The sequence below is a fragment of the Melopsittacus undulatus genome, chromosome 9, assembly GCF_012275295.1.
Source record: "Melopsittacus undulatus isolate bMelUnd1 chromosome 9, bMelUnd1.mat.Z, whole genome shotgun sequence".
NCBI lineage: Eukaryota > Metazoa > Chordata > Aves > Psittaciformes > Psittaculidae > Melopsittacus > Melopsittacus undulatus.
Genome location: NC_047535.1, coordinates 24,593,585 through 24,611,614, shown reverse-complemented (window position 1 = coordinate 24,611,614; position 18,030 = coordinate 24,593,585). Strand labels below are relative to the sequence as shown.

Below are 18,030 nucleotides of genomic sequence, written 5' to 3'. Positions count from 1 at the left end.
CAGAAAATCACTTACTTGTGGAAACAGAGGTCGTTCTTCCCTAACTTTCTTCAAGCAATCTGCTACAAGCCTCTTCATTGCTTTGGGGCAGTTCTTGTACAATTTACTGAGGTCTGGAGAAGCATACCCTCGGCCAACCATGAAAATAATCTGAAAGAGAAGCAGCAAGTGGCAGAAAACCAAAGCTGTAGGAGTTGTTTCACTGGATAGAGTTAGTGTCCCAAAGCATTAAACACAAGTGCCAAAGGCACACACACCAGCAGAGCCTTGTCAGCTTGTCCCCGTTAGCTAACTGGAACAATGGTCCTGGGTTTGTGTAATGGAGGACATGATTAAATCAGAGCAACACTGCTCTGTAATGCTAAACAAAGGAAGGAACTATTGCATTCAGCACAGAATAGGGGATGCTACATGACATGGACAGAACATAGCAGTGTCCTTCAACTGAAGCTACAGTGACAGGTGACCCTCAGCCTGAGCGGGCAGGAGCAGTCAGCCAATTTGGCACAACAGCACAATCCCTCAGTAGAGCTTAAGGTATCTCTATGCAACATGTTGCAAAAGGAGGTGTACAGCTAGCAAGTCAGATCACTGTAACATACAGCAAAAAAAGGCGGTTGTCTGGTTTCAAGACAAACCATAAAAGATCTTACTAGTGTTGGAAAATACATTTTCTGTTCTAGTTTAAGTTAATATGGTCATTGTTTAGGATTTTCATCAGACTTCCAGTAACCTTATGAGTTGACTCTATAGTACTGATAAGACTATTACCTGGTATAATGGTGGTAGGTTTGGCTGTTGGGGGAATTTTGACTGCTGAGGGCTTCACTGGGGAGAGGTAAACAGAACTAACCATGCTATTGGGTCTTTTTCAACTGCTGTTGTCTCAGGAAAAAAAAAAAAAGCCAATAAAATGTTGCTAAAACAAGGTCTCAGCATTGATCTCCAGGAAACATCGTATTCCTCCACAGAAAACGTACCTGAGGGTCAAGAGTCCCATCTTTTGCTGCAGTCATGATTACTTAAGCTTGCACATAGTTTTAATATTATGAATTAAAACACATCCCGATATCCCAATCTTAAAACTAAGAAAAAACTTCCTTAACAGAACAGACCTCTTCACAAACCACAACTGAGGATAAGCAAAACAGTTCAAAAAGATCCCATTGTCTGAAGTTCATGCCCTGCAGAACGTGTAAGCTCTACACTTGCTGAGCTAGAGAAAGCATTTGTGTAAAGAGAACAGATGAGGTCTCTGTCCTTCATGTGCTTCTTTGTAATTTTTGGTTAGTTGATTTGTAAGAACAGAACTTAGCAATGACCAAACCATTCAATACTAACAGGGATGACAACAGCCACTATTGATTCTTTGCTTAGTAAAAAGCACAGAACCCAGTCTTGATAAAATAACAGCGTATTTAACATCAAAAGGGAAACTTCACATCTTTATTAACACAGCAGAAGCTTTAACTGTGAATAAATTCAACAGGCCACTTAAAATGTCATAAAAAAAATCTTTTTTCCTTTCAGTAGCTGTTACTGTCAATATTTAAACATTCTCCCACACAGATTTATTGCTGAAACAAATCATGTTGTCAACACCACTTCAGTTCTTGTTTTGTATTTGCCTTTATCTTACATTTCTTGAGGACAACAAAATGTACCCTTCCAGAAATAAAACACAGCACCCAAAGAAGCTTTCTCACCTGGTCTCGGTTGTTTATGTGGGAGTATGGCAACTCTCCTGTCATTAGTTCATATAATACTATTCCATAGGAGTAGACATCTGACTGAAAACTAAACGGGTTACTGTCCTGCATCCGTATCACTTCTGGTGCCTGCGGAAGGAGGAAATCAGAAATCAGTATTAAGAGAACTTAGGAATGGAAAGGATAAGTGAAGGGGAAAATATTTGGAAAGCCAAGAGTGAGCTCAACCAAAAACAAGTGAACGAACAGGGGATAGCTCAGAACCTCTGATGTTTTACCTAAGGCTCTAGAGAAGTTCAGGCAGTGCTACTCTATATCTTCTTTAAAAAAACAGCAGTGCACTTGAGAGTACACAAAGCAATGCTTTAATTCAGTGAGTATTTTACCATTAGAAAAGCTATTATAATTCCAATGTGCAGTATTTATTGACTTTTGCTATATCTTGTATACAAGGGAGTCTGAGTCTCTCACCATCAGCTCTTAAACAGGTATCAATGTTAAAGAGGAAAAATACAAAATTCTAATACAGATTCATTCCCTTGTAAAACTGATCCTGAAACATTTACATGAATATGAAAGCAAAATATAAAATAGCACATATTGAGGATCAGGAAAGAAATGCATCTTTGCAAAACAAAGCAAAATGGTAAAGTTAAAGAACTTTAAAGAAACGATGCTGAATGACTGAATAAAACAAGATCTAAACCATCAAAATGCCTTCCCTGGGGACTAAGACTTTTTTCCCCATGAAGTCCTTCAGCATTGCTGAGCGAAGTACTAGTTAAAATTCAACAGTTCCACAACTCAACCCAGTAAGAGATTGAGGAAAGAGAGTCAACCTCTCCTGCTACTTAATGATGACTCAGCAAAGACAAATGGTCTATAAATGATTAAAATAAAATCCCAAGCCTGTAAATAGCAACACTGCAGGGTTTTTTTCCAGAAGATCTGTTTCATGTGTACAGGCACACCTACAGGGAAGTCAGTTTTAAATCCTAAGACATTCTTGCATAATTTTAATGATGCTTTTTAACCTGGTGACAGGCACTGTTCCACAAGGTTAAACATACTTTAAAGTTTCCTGCAACCCTAACCACTCTATGATTCTATGATAAGGGCAATTGTTGTGAATGTCCTCCCAGACACGGACTTCGCAGTGCCACTTCCAAAAGAAACTCCATAAACTTTCCACTAGAACTTGAGAATTCTGTACCTAAGTGGACATTTACCTCCTGTGGTTCTGAGCTGCCCCCAAACCTACTCAAATGTCTGGTGCAGGGTGAGGGACAGTCCTGGGCCTAACAGCAGCAGCTTGATGTATATGAAATATCATCACCAAAGATGACTGTGCTCATTCCCATACTTGAAGTAGCACTTCCCCAGTCCCCTGCTGAAGCTGACAAATGCACGATCAGCAAGTGTGTTGCCAAGTCCCATGCAGGGAGGAGGGGAAGAAAAGGCCACAATGAAGAAGGTAGAGAAAGGATCCCACAAAGCCACCGTTACACAGATGAAAGCCTTTTCTCCTGTGAGACAAGACCATTTGGGGAAAGGCAGGATTATGGCAGGAAAAAGGCTCCCCTCTTCCTCCAAACAGCTCCTTGCAGTTCCACTAACAGCATGGTCTCTGCCCTGAATACTTACAATGAAAGAGAACCCTTAGGTGAATGATGTTTACTTTGGACAATTAAGCACCCCAACACTTGGTTCTTCAATTTTAACTTGCTCAACAACTGGAATAAAAGCCTACACAGCACTACCAGTATATGTCGATTCATTTAGATTTATAGGTTTAAAATAAGTGCTCATTTGCCAAAGCATACCTTACCAGAAGGAAAGCAACTATTTAACATGAATGAAATGTTTCACTCACCATCCACAAGATTGACCCAGTGGGCTGCTCCACCTGTTGAGATCCACTCCACCTGGATTTTACAGTTGCCAGACCAAAGTCTCCTATTTTCACTGTGAGACCTTCGTGAAGAAATATATCTAAACACTTGTTAAAGAAATCCCGCAGGAGACCTGAGCAAACACCTCTGAATTTTCCGATGATTATGAAGTACCTGCCCAGGTTTTACAAATGCAAGCCAAGTACCCACAAAAACTGCTGGTTATTTATTTCAACCTGCTACAAGCTGTATTTTAAACAGAAAAAAAAAAAGCCATTTTCTGGCATCCATATTACAGAGTTAACATTTAAGACTAAATAAGACCAGATGTTTCAGCATAGTTTGTACTTCCATCTTTATGGTGAGTTAGGATAGAAACCTACTGTGTTAGTTAACACCAGTGACTGCAGGTACTGAAAGGTGTCAAGAGACACACAGAGGAACAGCAAAAAAGTCACCACAGCTCAAACAAGAAACTAAATAAAACCAACTGGAATCAAATATAAAATCTCTTTACACAAAGCCTGTGTGTAAAATCTCTTTACACAATCTGCCTGATGTCCTGAGATTTTGCCATGATTTAACTGTTTCAATTGGAAATACCCCCATCTATACTATCTGAAATCTATCCACTGAATAGATGGTCTGTTAAGACTGACAGCGCTTTCTTTGTTGGGGTTATTCCAAGGAGATTCCATTTTACAACTTCATTTAAGAATGTTTTGTATTCAGAAAGAGGATTCAGAATATAAACATGACTGACTCCTCCTTCTCAGTCCTTTGTCAAGAAAAGAGTTAATATACTACACAAAAATGGTCTTCATTATCAGGACTCACAAACTCCTGACCTCCCATATCCCAAAATGATTTCTCTAAATGAAGTGAAAATGGGAATCTCCTTACATTATGGAATCACTTGGCATATTCTTTCATACTAACATTTGCAAAACATTCTGTTTGCATTTTATGAAAGGAAGTTGTATTTTATGCTGTTAGCTCCAGGGATGTTCTTGGTAATTTCCAAAGCTGGCATTTTGAAAGGGAAAAGACATCAGTTTACAATATTTTTACTCCATAGGCATTATTGAAAGTATGCTTTTTCAAGAAATAGTGGTAATAGTTTGCCTTTTCTTGAGTTTAAAGAGTTTCGGCTTCATTTCTGTCAGACATGTGAAGGTGCTTTAAGCCCTTGCTAGAAAGTAACTTCTTACTCATCAATATGAATTCATAGAATCCCAGACTGATTTGTGTGGGTAAGGACCCTAAAGCTCATCCAGCTCCAACCCCTGCCACAGCAGGGACACCTTCCACTGGAGCAGCTTGCTCCAAGCCCTTGTGTCCAATCTGGCCTTGAACACTGCCAGGGATGGGGCAGCCACAGCTTCTCTGGGCACCCTGTGCCAGCACCTCAGCACCCTCACAGGGAAGAGCTTCTGCCTAAGAGCTCATCTCAGTCTCTCTTCTGGCAAGTTAAAGCCATTGAATTACTCATTAGTAGTTACATACATCCAAAACAGCTATTTCAATACCCACCCCCTCAAAGCCCCATATTAACAACAAATCACCCACATTATAAGAAATACAATTAAGGTAGAAAAGGATACTATTCGACTTCATGTCTCTGTGGATGATATTCTTTGCATGTAAATAGCTGTGAAAGAAAAACCAGAAGTACATTACGAAGGCTGTTCCCATAAACTTTGCCTTTCAGTTGACAGACATTACGACAACTTATTACACACTCAACCATTTCATACACTCTTGATTTAGCTAAAGGATGTGTCTGCTTTGGGAAAAGAGAAAGTTAGCAAGTACTAGCTGATGACTACTGCTTTATGCATTACAGAAAGCAGAAGCAATGTAGTAAATAAACCTCAGAAAGCAAGAAGGGTGGCATCACTGTCATGTAGCTGTGTAATGCCCTAGAACTGGGTGCTGTCCTCATGTGTGTGAAATCTGGATGCTATCTCAGGTTTACTTTTTACAAACTACTTTAATCTGCAGTCACAACATATGTCCCTAGTTTTGTAGGTGTCTGACTGGAAACAGGGGTCCTGAGCTGCAAAATGCATGAGCACTGACAGCATCAGCAACTGTCGGCATCTTCTCTGCTCTGAACACTGCAACATATTCCAAGAGTATGGGGAAGGCTTCCAAAATGTATCCATGTGTTTGTGTCCGTAGATGTCGAACAGGAACAGGCATCCCCTCATCTCACAGAAGTCCCATGAGTATAAATTAGTATTTGCCAAACACTGTGATGTTATAGGAAGTAACACAAGGAGAGAAAAGAAAGGTTAATTCTATGTTTAGAATAGGATCTCATCTAGTTGCATGACAGTAAGACCTCAAGCTACAAAAGAAGATAAAATACAGAAAAGCTAACTGTTAAGTGCCTAGTGGTCTAACATCAGCTAAGACAAATCCAATGGGGGGAAAAATACTAAATCAAAGTAGGAATTCATACAACAGTGCTGAAATTAAGGCTGCACAAGCTCTCTACTAGGTGTACCACTCTGACCCATTACTATCTTAGCAGGGCAACACCACATATTAGGATTTGGGAGTAAGAAGGGAAACACCATTCCAAGAACAAAAATAGCCAGCATTGCTGTTGATCCTACTCACTCCATTCCCTGTGCTGTCTGCCGAGCAATATCAATGAGCTGGAACATTTGGAACTTGGTCTCTTGAACATGCAGGTGTTTATACAGGCTGCTTCCTTCACACCACTGTGTTACAATGGCCAGATTATCTTTAGTCATGTAGCCCATGAACAGCAAAATATTAACATGCCGAGTCTTCCTAAAAGAAAATAGAAAAGACAAATTAGTACCTTTACGAAAAAAGGTTTCAAATGCATTTAAAAATTCCTGGCTCAAGCAACATGTTTCAGTTTTGAGTACAAACATGAGTTTCCAGCAACATTTTTGCCAGGTGAATGTGTGTGTCAAGTTTTGTTTTAAGATATAAAAAAATAAGCTGATTTTCTGTTTTTTATTTAGGATACTAAAACTCCTTTTAGTTGCAAGGAAGTTTTTAAAATCAACCCTCAAGAAGAACTTGTCATGAAAATTCAAGGGTTTAGAAATTAGTAACCGACATTCATGCTTGCAAGTGGTATTAGAAAAGTTACTGGAATACTAGAAATTACCCTGAAAGCTGGGAAAAAGTGACAGATTTCGATAGAAGATTGAATCCCAACAGGAAAGTGAAGGGTCACTATAAACTGTGAAGGAACTAACAGATAGTTCTTACGTACTCTAAGGGGTTCTGTTCCAGGATTAACATTACAGCTAGTTAACTGGACACTACGAAAGCGGTATTTGCAAGCAGAAAAAAGTTCTGTAGATCAGAGTATACATCGAAGTAAGAAGTTATGCTGCAATTGTGAAAGGTACAAAGTTCAAGTATTCTGTCCAGTGATGAGAATTCTGGCAGAATGTATTCATCCTCATCTTTTCCTGCTTTCCAAATAGGGCCTGAACAATTATGGGTGTTATTATTATTTATCTGAAAATACAACCTTCAGGAATAGTGAAGAACTACTGAAATACTCTGAATTAAGACTGCTGTCTCACACCAAGTATCACTAAACTGTCTCATTTACTCTTCTCTGCAGATCTGCTTTTTGTGTCTCTCAAACATAGAATATTGAGCAAGACAGCTTAAAGGAGGGGTAATAGTCAAGTGAGTGCCTTAGAATAACAGAAGTTAGCAGTGAAACTAGCAACTCACCTTAACACAGCCACTTCATTTCTGAAAGCCTGGAACTGTTCTGGGGTTGGATCTACAACCTTTAGTATCTTCACTGCTACATCCCCTGAAAATAGTTACCGAAGAAATTACTAAAAATGCAGCTTTTTTTTTGCTCTCCCAAAGTAACATTACTATACAGTATCTTAACACTCCCCATTTGTGCACAGTACAACTCTAGTAACTTGTAACAGGTCAAGAGTTTTCCTGCAGACATATAAACTTCCATCATATCAAGCAATTCATTTACTTGAACTTCAGTCTAATGGAAAAAGTCACTAATTGTTCACATGCTTCCCTTCTAGTTTCAAACTGTGGCTAGCATTACACAAATGCTTTCTGCAGGATATAAAGCTACTAACATCTGAAATAGCTGTTGAAAAGGCAGGTGTTCTAGTGTAGCTGCATTCTCAGCATCTTATTTCAAACACAGTCACATCAGAGCATCTCGGCTTCCAAACAGTATTCAAAGTTTCATCACTTTCCATTTTCTATCCAGCTTTAGTGCACATATATATACACCTTTGTATTCTTACGACAGAGGAGTTGGAACTATATGATCTTAAGGTCCTTTCTAACCCTAAGTGTCCTATAATTCTGTATATTAAAGCTTATAAACTATATATAATGCATATACCCCAACCTTGCTAGATTTAAATACTGCTAAATTCCAGCAATGGAGGGGCAAACCTTCTATCAAGGAATAGCAGAAAAATCACTGATCTTAGTATTTCAACAGCAAAGCTGGGGACTCCAGAAAGCAGAACCTCTTTACTGTTCTTTAAGCTGACAGATTAGAAAGTTTTACTTAAAAACTATATTTGAATTGCTTTCATTGTAAGTGCTTGCTTTAAATTTCAGTCTCTTAAACGGTAAAACAAAGGGAAAAGATGATGACCCAGTGCTATCTGTTTAGAGGCTGTTTCTAGAGAATGAAATTATAAAAACCTTTACAGTGTACATCCAGAAAACAGTAGAAGTAAAGAGATTCAAAAAAGGCGCAATAGTCAAGGCAACTAACAAAAGTATAAGCACCACCAGCAAAACCCACTAATTCCTCTGGGAAAGAAGCAAGCATCACATTTAGCTGTGGATGGACAGCATTTTAGAATTCAAGATAAACTTGCCTTAACACAGTCACAAGAAGATATAAGCAGTTCAGACAAACTGAAACTTCAATCTTAGTCCACATGCAGTAAAAAGATTGGAGAGATTCTATACTCCAATACAGACTTATCCCACAGTTTAAAGGGTGCTGCCTCTTGGCATTACTGAATCATCACCTACATTTAAAAAAATCACTAGAGTGATAGACTTCACCACAGTCACCAGTTTTCTTCTTCTCAATATGGCCTCTTTTCAAAGATACATGTGAAAAATGTTAGCATGTCTCTAGAATATAATGATCAACAGAAAACATTAGGAATACTTAACTACTAAATACTGAAGTATCTTCCATTGTAGTTACCAGCTGCTTAATTTGCTGTATAACTTGAAGTCACAAATGATGCACAACTACTGAACATGTTATTGCACATTTCTATCTCCTTCCTTTCACTTCAGTAAATGTGATAAACTTCCTATTTCAGCCTCATAAAGAGAACCATCTCATATTTGTGGTATGCATAATGTTTGATAACTTACAGGTCTCTCTGCTTAGAGAATATAACTGGTAGAGCACCAACATCAGAGGCTTTGAAACAGCCAGTTCCTACTGTGACTCCTATTGATGTACAATGCAAGACCAATAGATGGTCTACCAACACTTGAAGTGCACTGCTAAGATCTGTGCCCAGACAAGGCAAGGATTCAGCACCCACTGATTACAGGCCAAATGTTTTCAGATGATTTTTCAGTTTATTCTCCATTATGATCCTTGTTCCACAGACAAAGAGATGTTTTTAACCTTCTAGTTAGTTTATATATAGTTTTTATATAGTTAGTTTAACCTCTCACTGAATGAGGTGCCACACTTTCTTTAAGCTTGATAGAATTGCCCAAGCAGTTTCCTCTACAGAAACAAATACACAATAGCACTTGTTTTGCTTAGCAGCAATCTGAAGATAAATCAGCTTTCACCACCCCACCCCCAACCACCAAAACCCTAGAGCTGATTACCAGGGTCAAAGGGGAAATGTGTTTATGATAGGTAGTCTTCCAACCCATTTAAACTGCCTTGGTTCTCTTTCCGCCTTTTAAATTTAGAAGCATGCTACAGGACACTACAGGATCCAAATGGGGTCTGTAACAGAAGTGGTGCAAATATGAGAATTAGTACTTAACCATCAGAACAAGCTGGAAAAATATGGAAGTTATTCCATATTGAGACACGCACTCCTCAGAGCAAGACTGCCCTTGACACTTCAGTTTTAGTGTGGAAGACTAAATCAGGAAACCTATTGGAAACCTAACACAGTTTGCATACAGTTGTACACAGCCTCCCAACAGTTCACTGCAAACAGCTCTTCAAAGCTGGGTGTTTCAGGAAACCCAACACCTCTAACTTCCCCTGGCTCTTCTACTGAATTTTGCTGTAATCTGCCCACTTCAGTTAATTTTATTTAGCTTCATCATTTTTATTGCTGCATTTACACTATTAGGTTACTGCAAAAAACCTCTGCAGTTTCACCAGTAAGCACAGTGAACACCCTGTTTCTTCAATTCTAAACAGAAAAGACTTGTAAGAAATAGAACCCTGTAAGTTTCTTAAGGCCACACAAAAAATGAGTTAAAAAAAACCAAAAACCAAACCAAAAACAGTAATTTAATTTTTACTTCCCTGAGAAATTAGGAGAATATAAGAAGTTACAACAAATATCAAATGTTATCGATACTGAGTTAGGAGACAGCCATCCTGTGCACACAACTGAGAGCTCTTTCTACCTATGTACCTCCACACATTTCCTGTTTAACACACCAAAGCTCTCCATATATGAAGAATTGCAAATGTTTTATTACAATAAATATTAATGAGAAATTCTCATTTCTTACCTTGTGTCCTGGGTAAACTCTTATTTAACCTATTTTTCCTCTTGTTTTGTGTTCCATTTCACTTATATAATGAAAATCAGTTTAACTATTCATGAATATTACTTGTAGCATAAGGATAGTCCTTCTATTAAACCCAAGATACTGTCAGCATCAAGACATGCAAGTATTTATTCTTTAAAAACAGAGGGTGGAAGGTAAATTTCCAGCTTATTTTATGACAGTAATGCTATTTAAATTAGGGCCTGGAGGGATTTGTGTGTGTTTCTTTTTACATCACAAGCCCTGAATTTAGAAACTGGATCTGTAGTTCCCAGTGTGCCTCTTTTCAAAGTATTCCAGCTAACTTTATATCATAAACTCTCACATCAACCATTTTCTCCTTAGAAAGACTCCAAAGCAAAAGCAATTTATGCTTATTTCCTTTCCCTGCCACCTTGAATATATTATGCTAACTAAACCACAGAGGTATTGAAAAACAGGTAAATATAAGTCCAATCAGGCTGTGAAATTTCCCAGGTAATTCTGCCAATTCAATCCTGACAATGGAAAGAAAAATCTCCACAGAGAACAGCTGTTGGAGAACATGGTGATAAAGAAAACAATGTTGGCTCCAATACAGTACACGTGTAAATGGCAGTTGTGAGATTCAGGTTTGATGTCTGTTGTTTGCCTTAATTTCCCCACTGCTATATTAGGAAATGGGTATTTCTCATCTAGTGCCTTTGGTGGCAGATAAGCACACAGCACCATTAAAACAATTTTACCTGTTTCTGGATTTACCTTTTACCTTATCAACATTTTGAGAAAACTGTAACACTTGTCAAGAACTTACCATGCCATTTGCCTTTGTAAACTGTTCCAAAAGAACCTGACCCTATTCTGGTAGAAAGCATGACTTCACTTGCTTCTATTTCCCAGTAATAACTGGAATCTCTCTGTCCACGAGGCCTCTGGAACAAAAATTAACATGGTTTTTACTTTTAGCATTCAATCAAATATATTCCATATACACACCAAGAATGAAAGGACTCCCTTCATAAACGTTTAAGATGCACTGAAACCCCAAGGGTTTTGTCAGGCAGTTTGGACTTTGTTCTTCACTTCTTAATTTGTGAGGGGTGGCGAGTTTGTTTCCCAAAACCCAAAGAAACTCCAATCCAAAACCAAACAACTGAACAAAAAACCAAAGCCAAAACCACAGTGCTCCACACCAACAACATTTTCTTGGATGGCTTGACCTGCTTAAGAAGCTATTGCTAAGTTCTGCACTAGAAATATAAACTCCTATCTTAGATCTTAAGAGGAACAAATATTTCATAATCAACTATTGAAAGATATCTGAAATACTGCCTTTCTAAAAATAACAATACTAAAATTCAGGAACTTCTTTATATATTTAAAAGGAATAAACCAAAAAGATGAGAGCAGAATTCTCCAATGCCGCACTGACTGGCAACTAGGAGTCCCACTAAACTTTATTTTCATTTCTAATATTATAAGCCTCAAAGAAATTTGAGATATTAATTCATTATTGTTGTAACTTTTCTCCCCAAAATTTAAGTCAAGCCTTTGAGGGAAAACTTGTATTTTGTTAAATCCCTGAGGTACTGTGACTAACTTCCCTATGAAAATGACGGTGCTATCAATAGCCACTTTCTATGGAAGCTATGGCAATACAGTTCAAATAGTGATAAATAAGGCCAACTTTAAACATATTAAAAACTAATTTAAGAAAAGATGCAGACCCTAAAGATTTAGAAAGGTAATCCTCAAATCTGTACTGAAAAGTAACTTCACAATGCTGTCTGAGATAGTGTTCTGGATTGACAACTAGGTTCTGGATATTTACAGTGCAATAGAGCTATCCTTCCCAAGCTAGTTACTATTATGTTGCTGTTACATACACATAGTGCACGGCTCAGACTTAAATGGCAGAAGTTCAGGTTGGATATAAGGAAGAAGTTCTTTACTGAGGCTGGTGAGGCCCTGGCACAGGGTGCCCAAAGAAGTGGTAAATGCTCTACCCCGGCAGTGTTCAAGGCCAGGCTGGACAGAGCCTTGTGTGACATGGTTTAGTGTGAGGAGTCCCTGCCCACTGGCAGGGGGCTGGAACTGGATGATGTTAAGGTCCTTTCCAACCCTAACCATTCTACAACTGCCGTCAGCTTGTATTGCCTTTTAATTGCAGGAATGTATCACACACACACCAGTACTCCCAGCCCACTTTACATAATTAAAAATTAATAAATCAGACATTGCCATACTTACAATTTTGTTCTTTTCTTGTGTATTAGATCCAGGGGCTCGCTCTCTTTGGGCTGGGACTGGGGTTTTAGGCTGAGACCAGCCAGTTGGGCTCATATTGTTAGGACTTCCAGACAGAGCAGAGGGTGAGGCTGAAATATTAAAACAGAAGAAAAACAATTTATGACCTAGAAAATAAACCCAAAATAATATTCTAAATTATTTTAGGTTTTGAAAACATACCTGATTCACTATGGCTTCGAATTGCATCCTGGAACAGAGAAGGTAGGTAGCAAAGTTAGTAAACATATGACAGCATACAAAAGAAGACACAGGAATAGTGCTGAAATTGTGCCTGAGAGTTTTGGTCAAGTGCAAATGGTCTTGACCAACATCGTCCAAAAGATGACAGCTTGGTTTCTATGCTAAAACCCATGCAATTTGTGAATTCTTCCAAAACACTTAAAATATTCACAGCATATTCAGAGGTGTTACTGCCAAAAAAAAGAAAGGAAAAGAAAAAGACACAGAACAAGAAAAACGACTGCAACCCCTGTCTGCATTCCCACCATGGGATTTTTGCACATGCGTGTATTTCAGGCCTGAGCATAGCTCCTGAGATGGTCCTACACCTCTGGGGGTTCTCAAAAAGCTTTGGCATTACAAGGAGGAAAACTTTTAAAATCTCCTCCAATATTCAAGTCAATATACATGTTTCAGTATCTCTGCCATACTATTTCCACCCAAAAAAGACTACATTTGGTGCCCTAATATAAAACGCATCTAATTTTCAAGACATTTTCCCATAGATTAATGTGTGATGGTATTTCAAAAGCATGTTCTTACACAGTTCACTAGCTGGCACAGTGCGACAACTCTCACCTCATGCCACAGGCACTTTACAACACAATTCTACAGCCATGCACAAGATAACTAAGCTCTGACAAACAAGACTTTACAACTTTTCTCACCTGCTATGTATTATCCCAAAGTACATACAGGAAAGGTAAAATATCCAGGTACTGTATTAAGTACAAAGCAAGAACATGCACTACAGAAATGTTAAATACTGTCAAAGTTATGAGAAGTCAAGTCAAACTTTCACACTCATTAGTAGAATAACACATGTAAGATGTCACAGGAGGACAGAACAAGCCTACATTCCACCATACAGTTTTCAAATAAACTCAGGTTTCCATTAGTAAAGTTTCATTTATGAAATACATCATTTTAGCTTGCTAGTTGCATTCTCACAAGTTTGACTCTACACCCAGTATTCTTGCATAGGACCTCTAACTCTACTTTTGTCCATTTTGAAGACAATAAAAATCTTTAAGGCCCTGAATCAATACCAGGTGATGGGTTTTGTACACCAGCCTGGGAATGGAACTGCTTTCAAGGGAGCTGGCTAAGGACAACTAAATAAATTGTTCTCAAACTGATGCATATGCAATCCTTATTTAAGAAAAAAGTAATTTTAAACTTCAATCCTGATGTGAGTAGTTTTTTCTTGCTTATGAATCCAACAGCAAATGAACAAAACCCAGCATTCTTTAGAGCTGTTCTTACAACACAAATCATACCATACACAGTGCTGTAGTCTGGCAGCTTTACCTGGATATGAATAAAATAAATCATGCTCTTAATCCAAGGGTTTTGTACATTTATATTCAACAAAAGTTTTGAGAGAAAAAAAAGCTACGCAATAGATCTGCTTAACAGCCTTGCTTTAAAAACGGTGTGACTGAATGCATCTTAATTCAAGTCTATTCAAACTCACACCAAATCTCATCACAGTGTGGATTTATTCAGCTAAACTAAAAGTGAAGCACCTCCATCAATTTGCATCTTCCTATTAGTATCCTCAATATTTAAGTATAAACATGCTATAAACATGTGCACCAAATCAAGGCCAGATTAAACACTGAATGTGGACACTGTCATGGCTTACAAGTTGCAACAATCCTGTTAATAACAAGAAAACCAAAGGCACCAAGAGAATACCTACTCTTCCCCTCAAACAAAACCGTCTGCACCAGGAACTGGGAGAAGCATTCAGGCTGTTATTCTAGGCCAACACAGTAAGAGATGAGAGAAAAGAACAGAGGAAGTATAAATGAAAATTTAAAAATTAAAAAATTAAATGTTAGGATAAATGAAAGAAAGAGTAATTTGATGACAGATGATCATTAAGCACAGTAAAACTCTGAAGTATTCTCATTGAAACCCAAAAGTTCACTAGTATCTATCCTTTGGTAAACCACTTTAATAAGGTGGTCTTTCTTATGTCATATTAGAAGGTCTCCACTATCTTCTGTGGTGGGGTTTTTTTAACTTTTTTGGCTTTTGAAGCCTTTTGGAAAAGCAGCTATTGCCTTTAAGACATGGCAGTGATTTTTATTCAGTCCCTGTGATATGATGAAGAACCAGAATTGAAAGCAGTTGTCTTTACTGCTATGCATAAAGGATAAAGCAACCAATGTCTATTTAAAGGCTCATCAGACTACAAAGTTCAATAGTTCATATTCTCTTTCCTGACTGCTTCATTATTTTTCATGCCATAAAAACTGGTCAGCCAGGCTTCTGAAGCTGTAGAAAAGACGCTAAGCCTAAGAAAACCAAACAGAAAGGAGAATACCTTTCCCCATAAAGGCCAGCTGACACAAAGCTTCTCACCAAAACGACTTCTCTGGGCAGCAGTAAACTTTTCTTCAGCTGAAACGTCCAGAGGAGTTCTCCAGCACTTTTCAGAGAAGCCTATAAACTACCAGCTGAAGATGCAAGTAAACTTGGCAGTCAAAGGCTTTTGCTTGGCCTAAACAGTTTTTAAACTATTCCAGAGCAAAACAAACCCAACAAACCTCTCTGAAGTCTTGCAGTTCAGCACTTCTTTCTGCAAAGCTTTTCTGCACACCACTCCCTTATTTTATCATCACAAAACAAACCCCAACTACTTTAGGCCTGACTTCAAAGAGCTGTCTCACTACTGCCAGGTTAAGGTACAGAAGAAAAAGGAAAAAGGTGTTTGAAAGCAAGTAACAGCAGAAAAATGTTCTGAGATACAGATGGCTTTAGCACACAAGCCCAGAATCACTGTTAATTCCATTCAGACATAACACAAAACATATTGCAAGAAAGTTCTGACTTGAGTATTCCAACTCCAAGAACTACATCCAGACTTACAGGACTTGTAGTCTGACTGAAAATAAACACCAGCTCCCAACAAATCCAGATTTGTAAGTTTGGAAGAACGTTTTTATAGATGCCTAATAAGCATTTCTTCAGCAAAACTGAGCTTGTTTTCTTTTCAGCTCTGTGAAACTTTATTGTTAAGATCCCCCACATCTTCACAGGCCCCAAAAATCTACCTAGAACTTCAGCAAAAGTATATAAAGACTAAGAACGAACTACCAGCTTTCTATGCAAATGTGCCACATGTCTTCTTCAGCACTCAACCAAGGCAAACAGTAATGACCAAAAGCAAAGAAGAAAACCCAACCAGTGACTATTAAATGGTCAGTCAAAATTCTAGTTTAGCTTTCAGCTATTCCCTCCCCATCAGCATTACCTCTATTATCCTGCTGTCTACAGGCATTGTAGTGCTAACCATATGGACATTTGGTGTGGATGTAGATCGCTGTCTTTGGGAAAGAGAACCCTCAGAGGAAGGATTTGTTGTGTTGAAGGTGAAGGCATGAGGTGTAGAATACCTGTGCTGGGAACTGAGAAGGAAAGAGAGAAAATGGAAAAGTTGTGGTCATTTTTTTCCCTTCTAACAATTGAATCATACTGTTCAATGTAACCTGTCCAAAAGCAATATACACAGAATTCCAAGCACAGAAAAAGCTGGGACTTGCACACCAACTACACTATTTGGTCAGCTGAATCATTCCCAGTTTAAGTTAGAAAATAAATGAGAAAACTTGAAGATCTTGTTAAACACACTAGATAAGTGTGTCAGCCGACAGAAGTCTATTTCTGCTGTTATGAATTTTGCCACAGCTCACCTCAATTTCCATCAAATCACATTCAACATACTGATAAAATACGGGTTCTGTTAGATTAATTCAGGCTTGTGAAATCCAGACAAACTGCTTATTTCAAACCTGTTCAGTGCACAGCTTAAGAGCTGTTTTTACTGCTAAGCCCTGAATTTGCAAAGCTTTGCAAGACTGTTCAATGGTTCGCAGAGAACAGCCAGCAAGGAAGTCATGAAACCCAATACCAGTTAAAAGGAGGCCAACAATAAAATCCAGTTCAACAAAGAGTTATAAATCACAGCTAAGGTCATTCATACTTTATTTATCCCAAATCACACAAGTATCCTAACTGAAATCAGCCAGCCTTCACAAAAAGCTTAAAAACCTATCAAGTTAACAGTCACCGTTCAGCAACACTGGAAAGAGAGTAGGATGGCAAAGAGAACATAAGATCAATTCCTGATGTATTTGCTACTAAAGAAATAAATAAATGCATATATAGAACCATTTGCAAGTCAGCTACGTGCTCTGTTCCTCATTCCTGAATAGGCCAAGACTTTCAAAGGGATGTAGGGAAAACAAAAGATGGCCTGCCCTCTGCAGCCTCTAGAATTTCAAGGAAAAGAATACAGGCACAAATTAGGCTCAGAAGTCAGGCACCTCTGAAAGGAAAGCAGGTTTGAGTCTAGCATTTAAAACTACAGACACACTCTTTTTAGGTCTCAGATTTTTCTTTTAGAGGAGCATATATTCAGTTTCCACTGTTCTCTCTTTAAACTCTTATCTGCCACCCTAACACTGGAACCTTATTTTAGTTGATGTATGCCAGCCGTGCAAAATAAGTCACATGCCTTTACATGTGTACTACCTAATCAGATAAAATAAAATCAATGAAAATACCAGAGGGAGCCTTGAATTGCTTAGGAAAGAAAACAAAGGTCTCCAGAAAACCTTTAATACCCTCCCTTAAAGCCTTAAGATTCAAAATTAAAAAGATCGAACTCCAAATCAGTGTTTTGCTTGAATGTAAGAACAAGAAAGGACACTACATGTTATCTGTGATGAAGTGGTGTTGCCCTCTTGTACATTTATCCCAACTTTCTATTGGATGGTTCTAGTTTTGAGGAGTTGGGGGTATTTTGTTTTTTTGCTTTTAAAAAACTGTATTTCCCAAACCAGAAATGACAGGAAATACTAGCTTACCTAACAGGTATCCGGGAGACAGACTCCCGCATCCGTCTCATTGTCAAGGGAGGTAGTGCAGGGACACCACTGTCACTGATATTTGAATTTGGGAACAATCTGAAATATCAACAGAAACAATTACAATTTCAACTGCTACACTACCTCCTGTACAATGCTCTTTACAGTTGACAATGTAAAGGGCTGTTTCTTTTCAGCACAATGAACTTGATGAACACATTCTTATCTTTATATAGTGGTTTTCCTCTGTGTATG

At 38.2% G+C, this 18,030-nt stretch overlaps 1 protein-coding gene across 5 annotated transcripts in view; it reads right to left on the bottom strand.

Annotated features, from left to right (window-relative positions):
- RAF1 (Raf-1 proto-oncogene, serine/threonine kinase) overlaps window positions 1-18,030 on the bottom strand; it is a 43,188-nt gene that overhangs the window by 2,303 nt on the left and 22,855 nt on the right. For 4 of the 5 annotated variants that reach the window (XM_034066484.1, XM_034066485.1, XM_034066486.1 and 1 more), the window contains 11 exons: window positions 17,776-17,874; window positions 16,161-16,314; window positions 12,836-12,863; window positions 12,617-12,744; window positions 11,181-11,298; window positions 7,340-7,424; window positions 6,230-6,406; window positions 5,206-5,252; window positions 3,583-3,701; window positions 1,707-1,838; window positions 16-150 (listed from right to left, as the gene is read on the bottom strand). In XM_034066484.1, the coding sequence (XP_033922375.1) occupies window positions 16-150; window positions 1,707-1,838; window positions 3,583-3,701; window positions 5,206-5,252; window positions 6,230-6,406; window positions 7,340-7,424; window positions 11,181-11,298; window positions 12,617-12,744; window positions 12,836-12,863; window positions 16,161-16,314; window positions 17,776-17,874 (1,222 nt within the window). The remainder of the gene's footprint in view (window positions 1-15; window positions 151-1,706; window positions 1,839-3,582; window positions 3,702-5,205; window positions 5,253-6,229; window positions 6,407-7,339; window positions 7,425-11,180; window positions 11,299-12,616; window positions 12,745-12,835; window positions 12,864-16,160; window positions 16,315-17,775; window positions 17,875-18,030) is intronic. The other variant, XM_031049176.1, reaches the window with a different exon arrangement.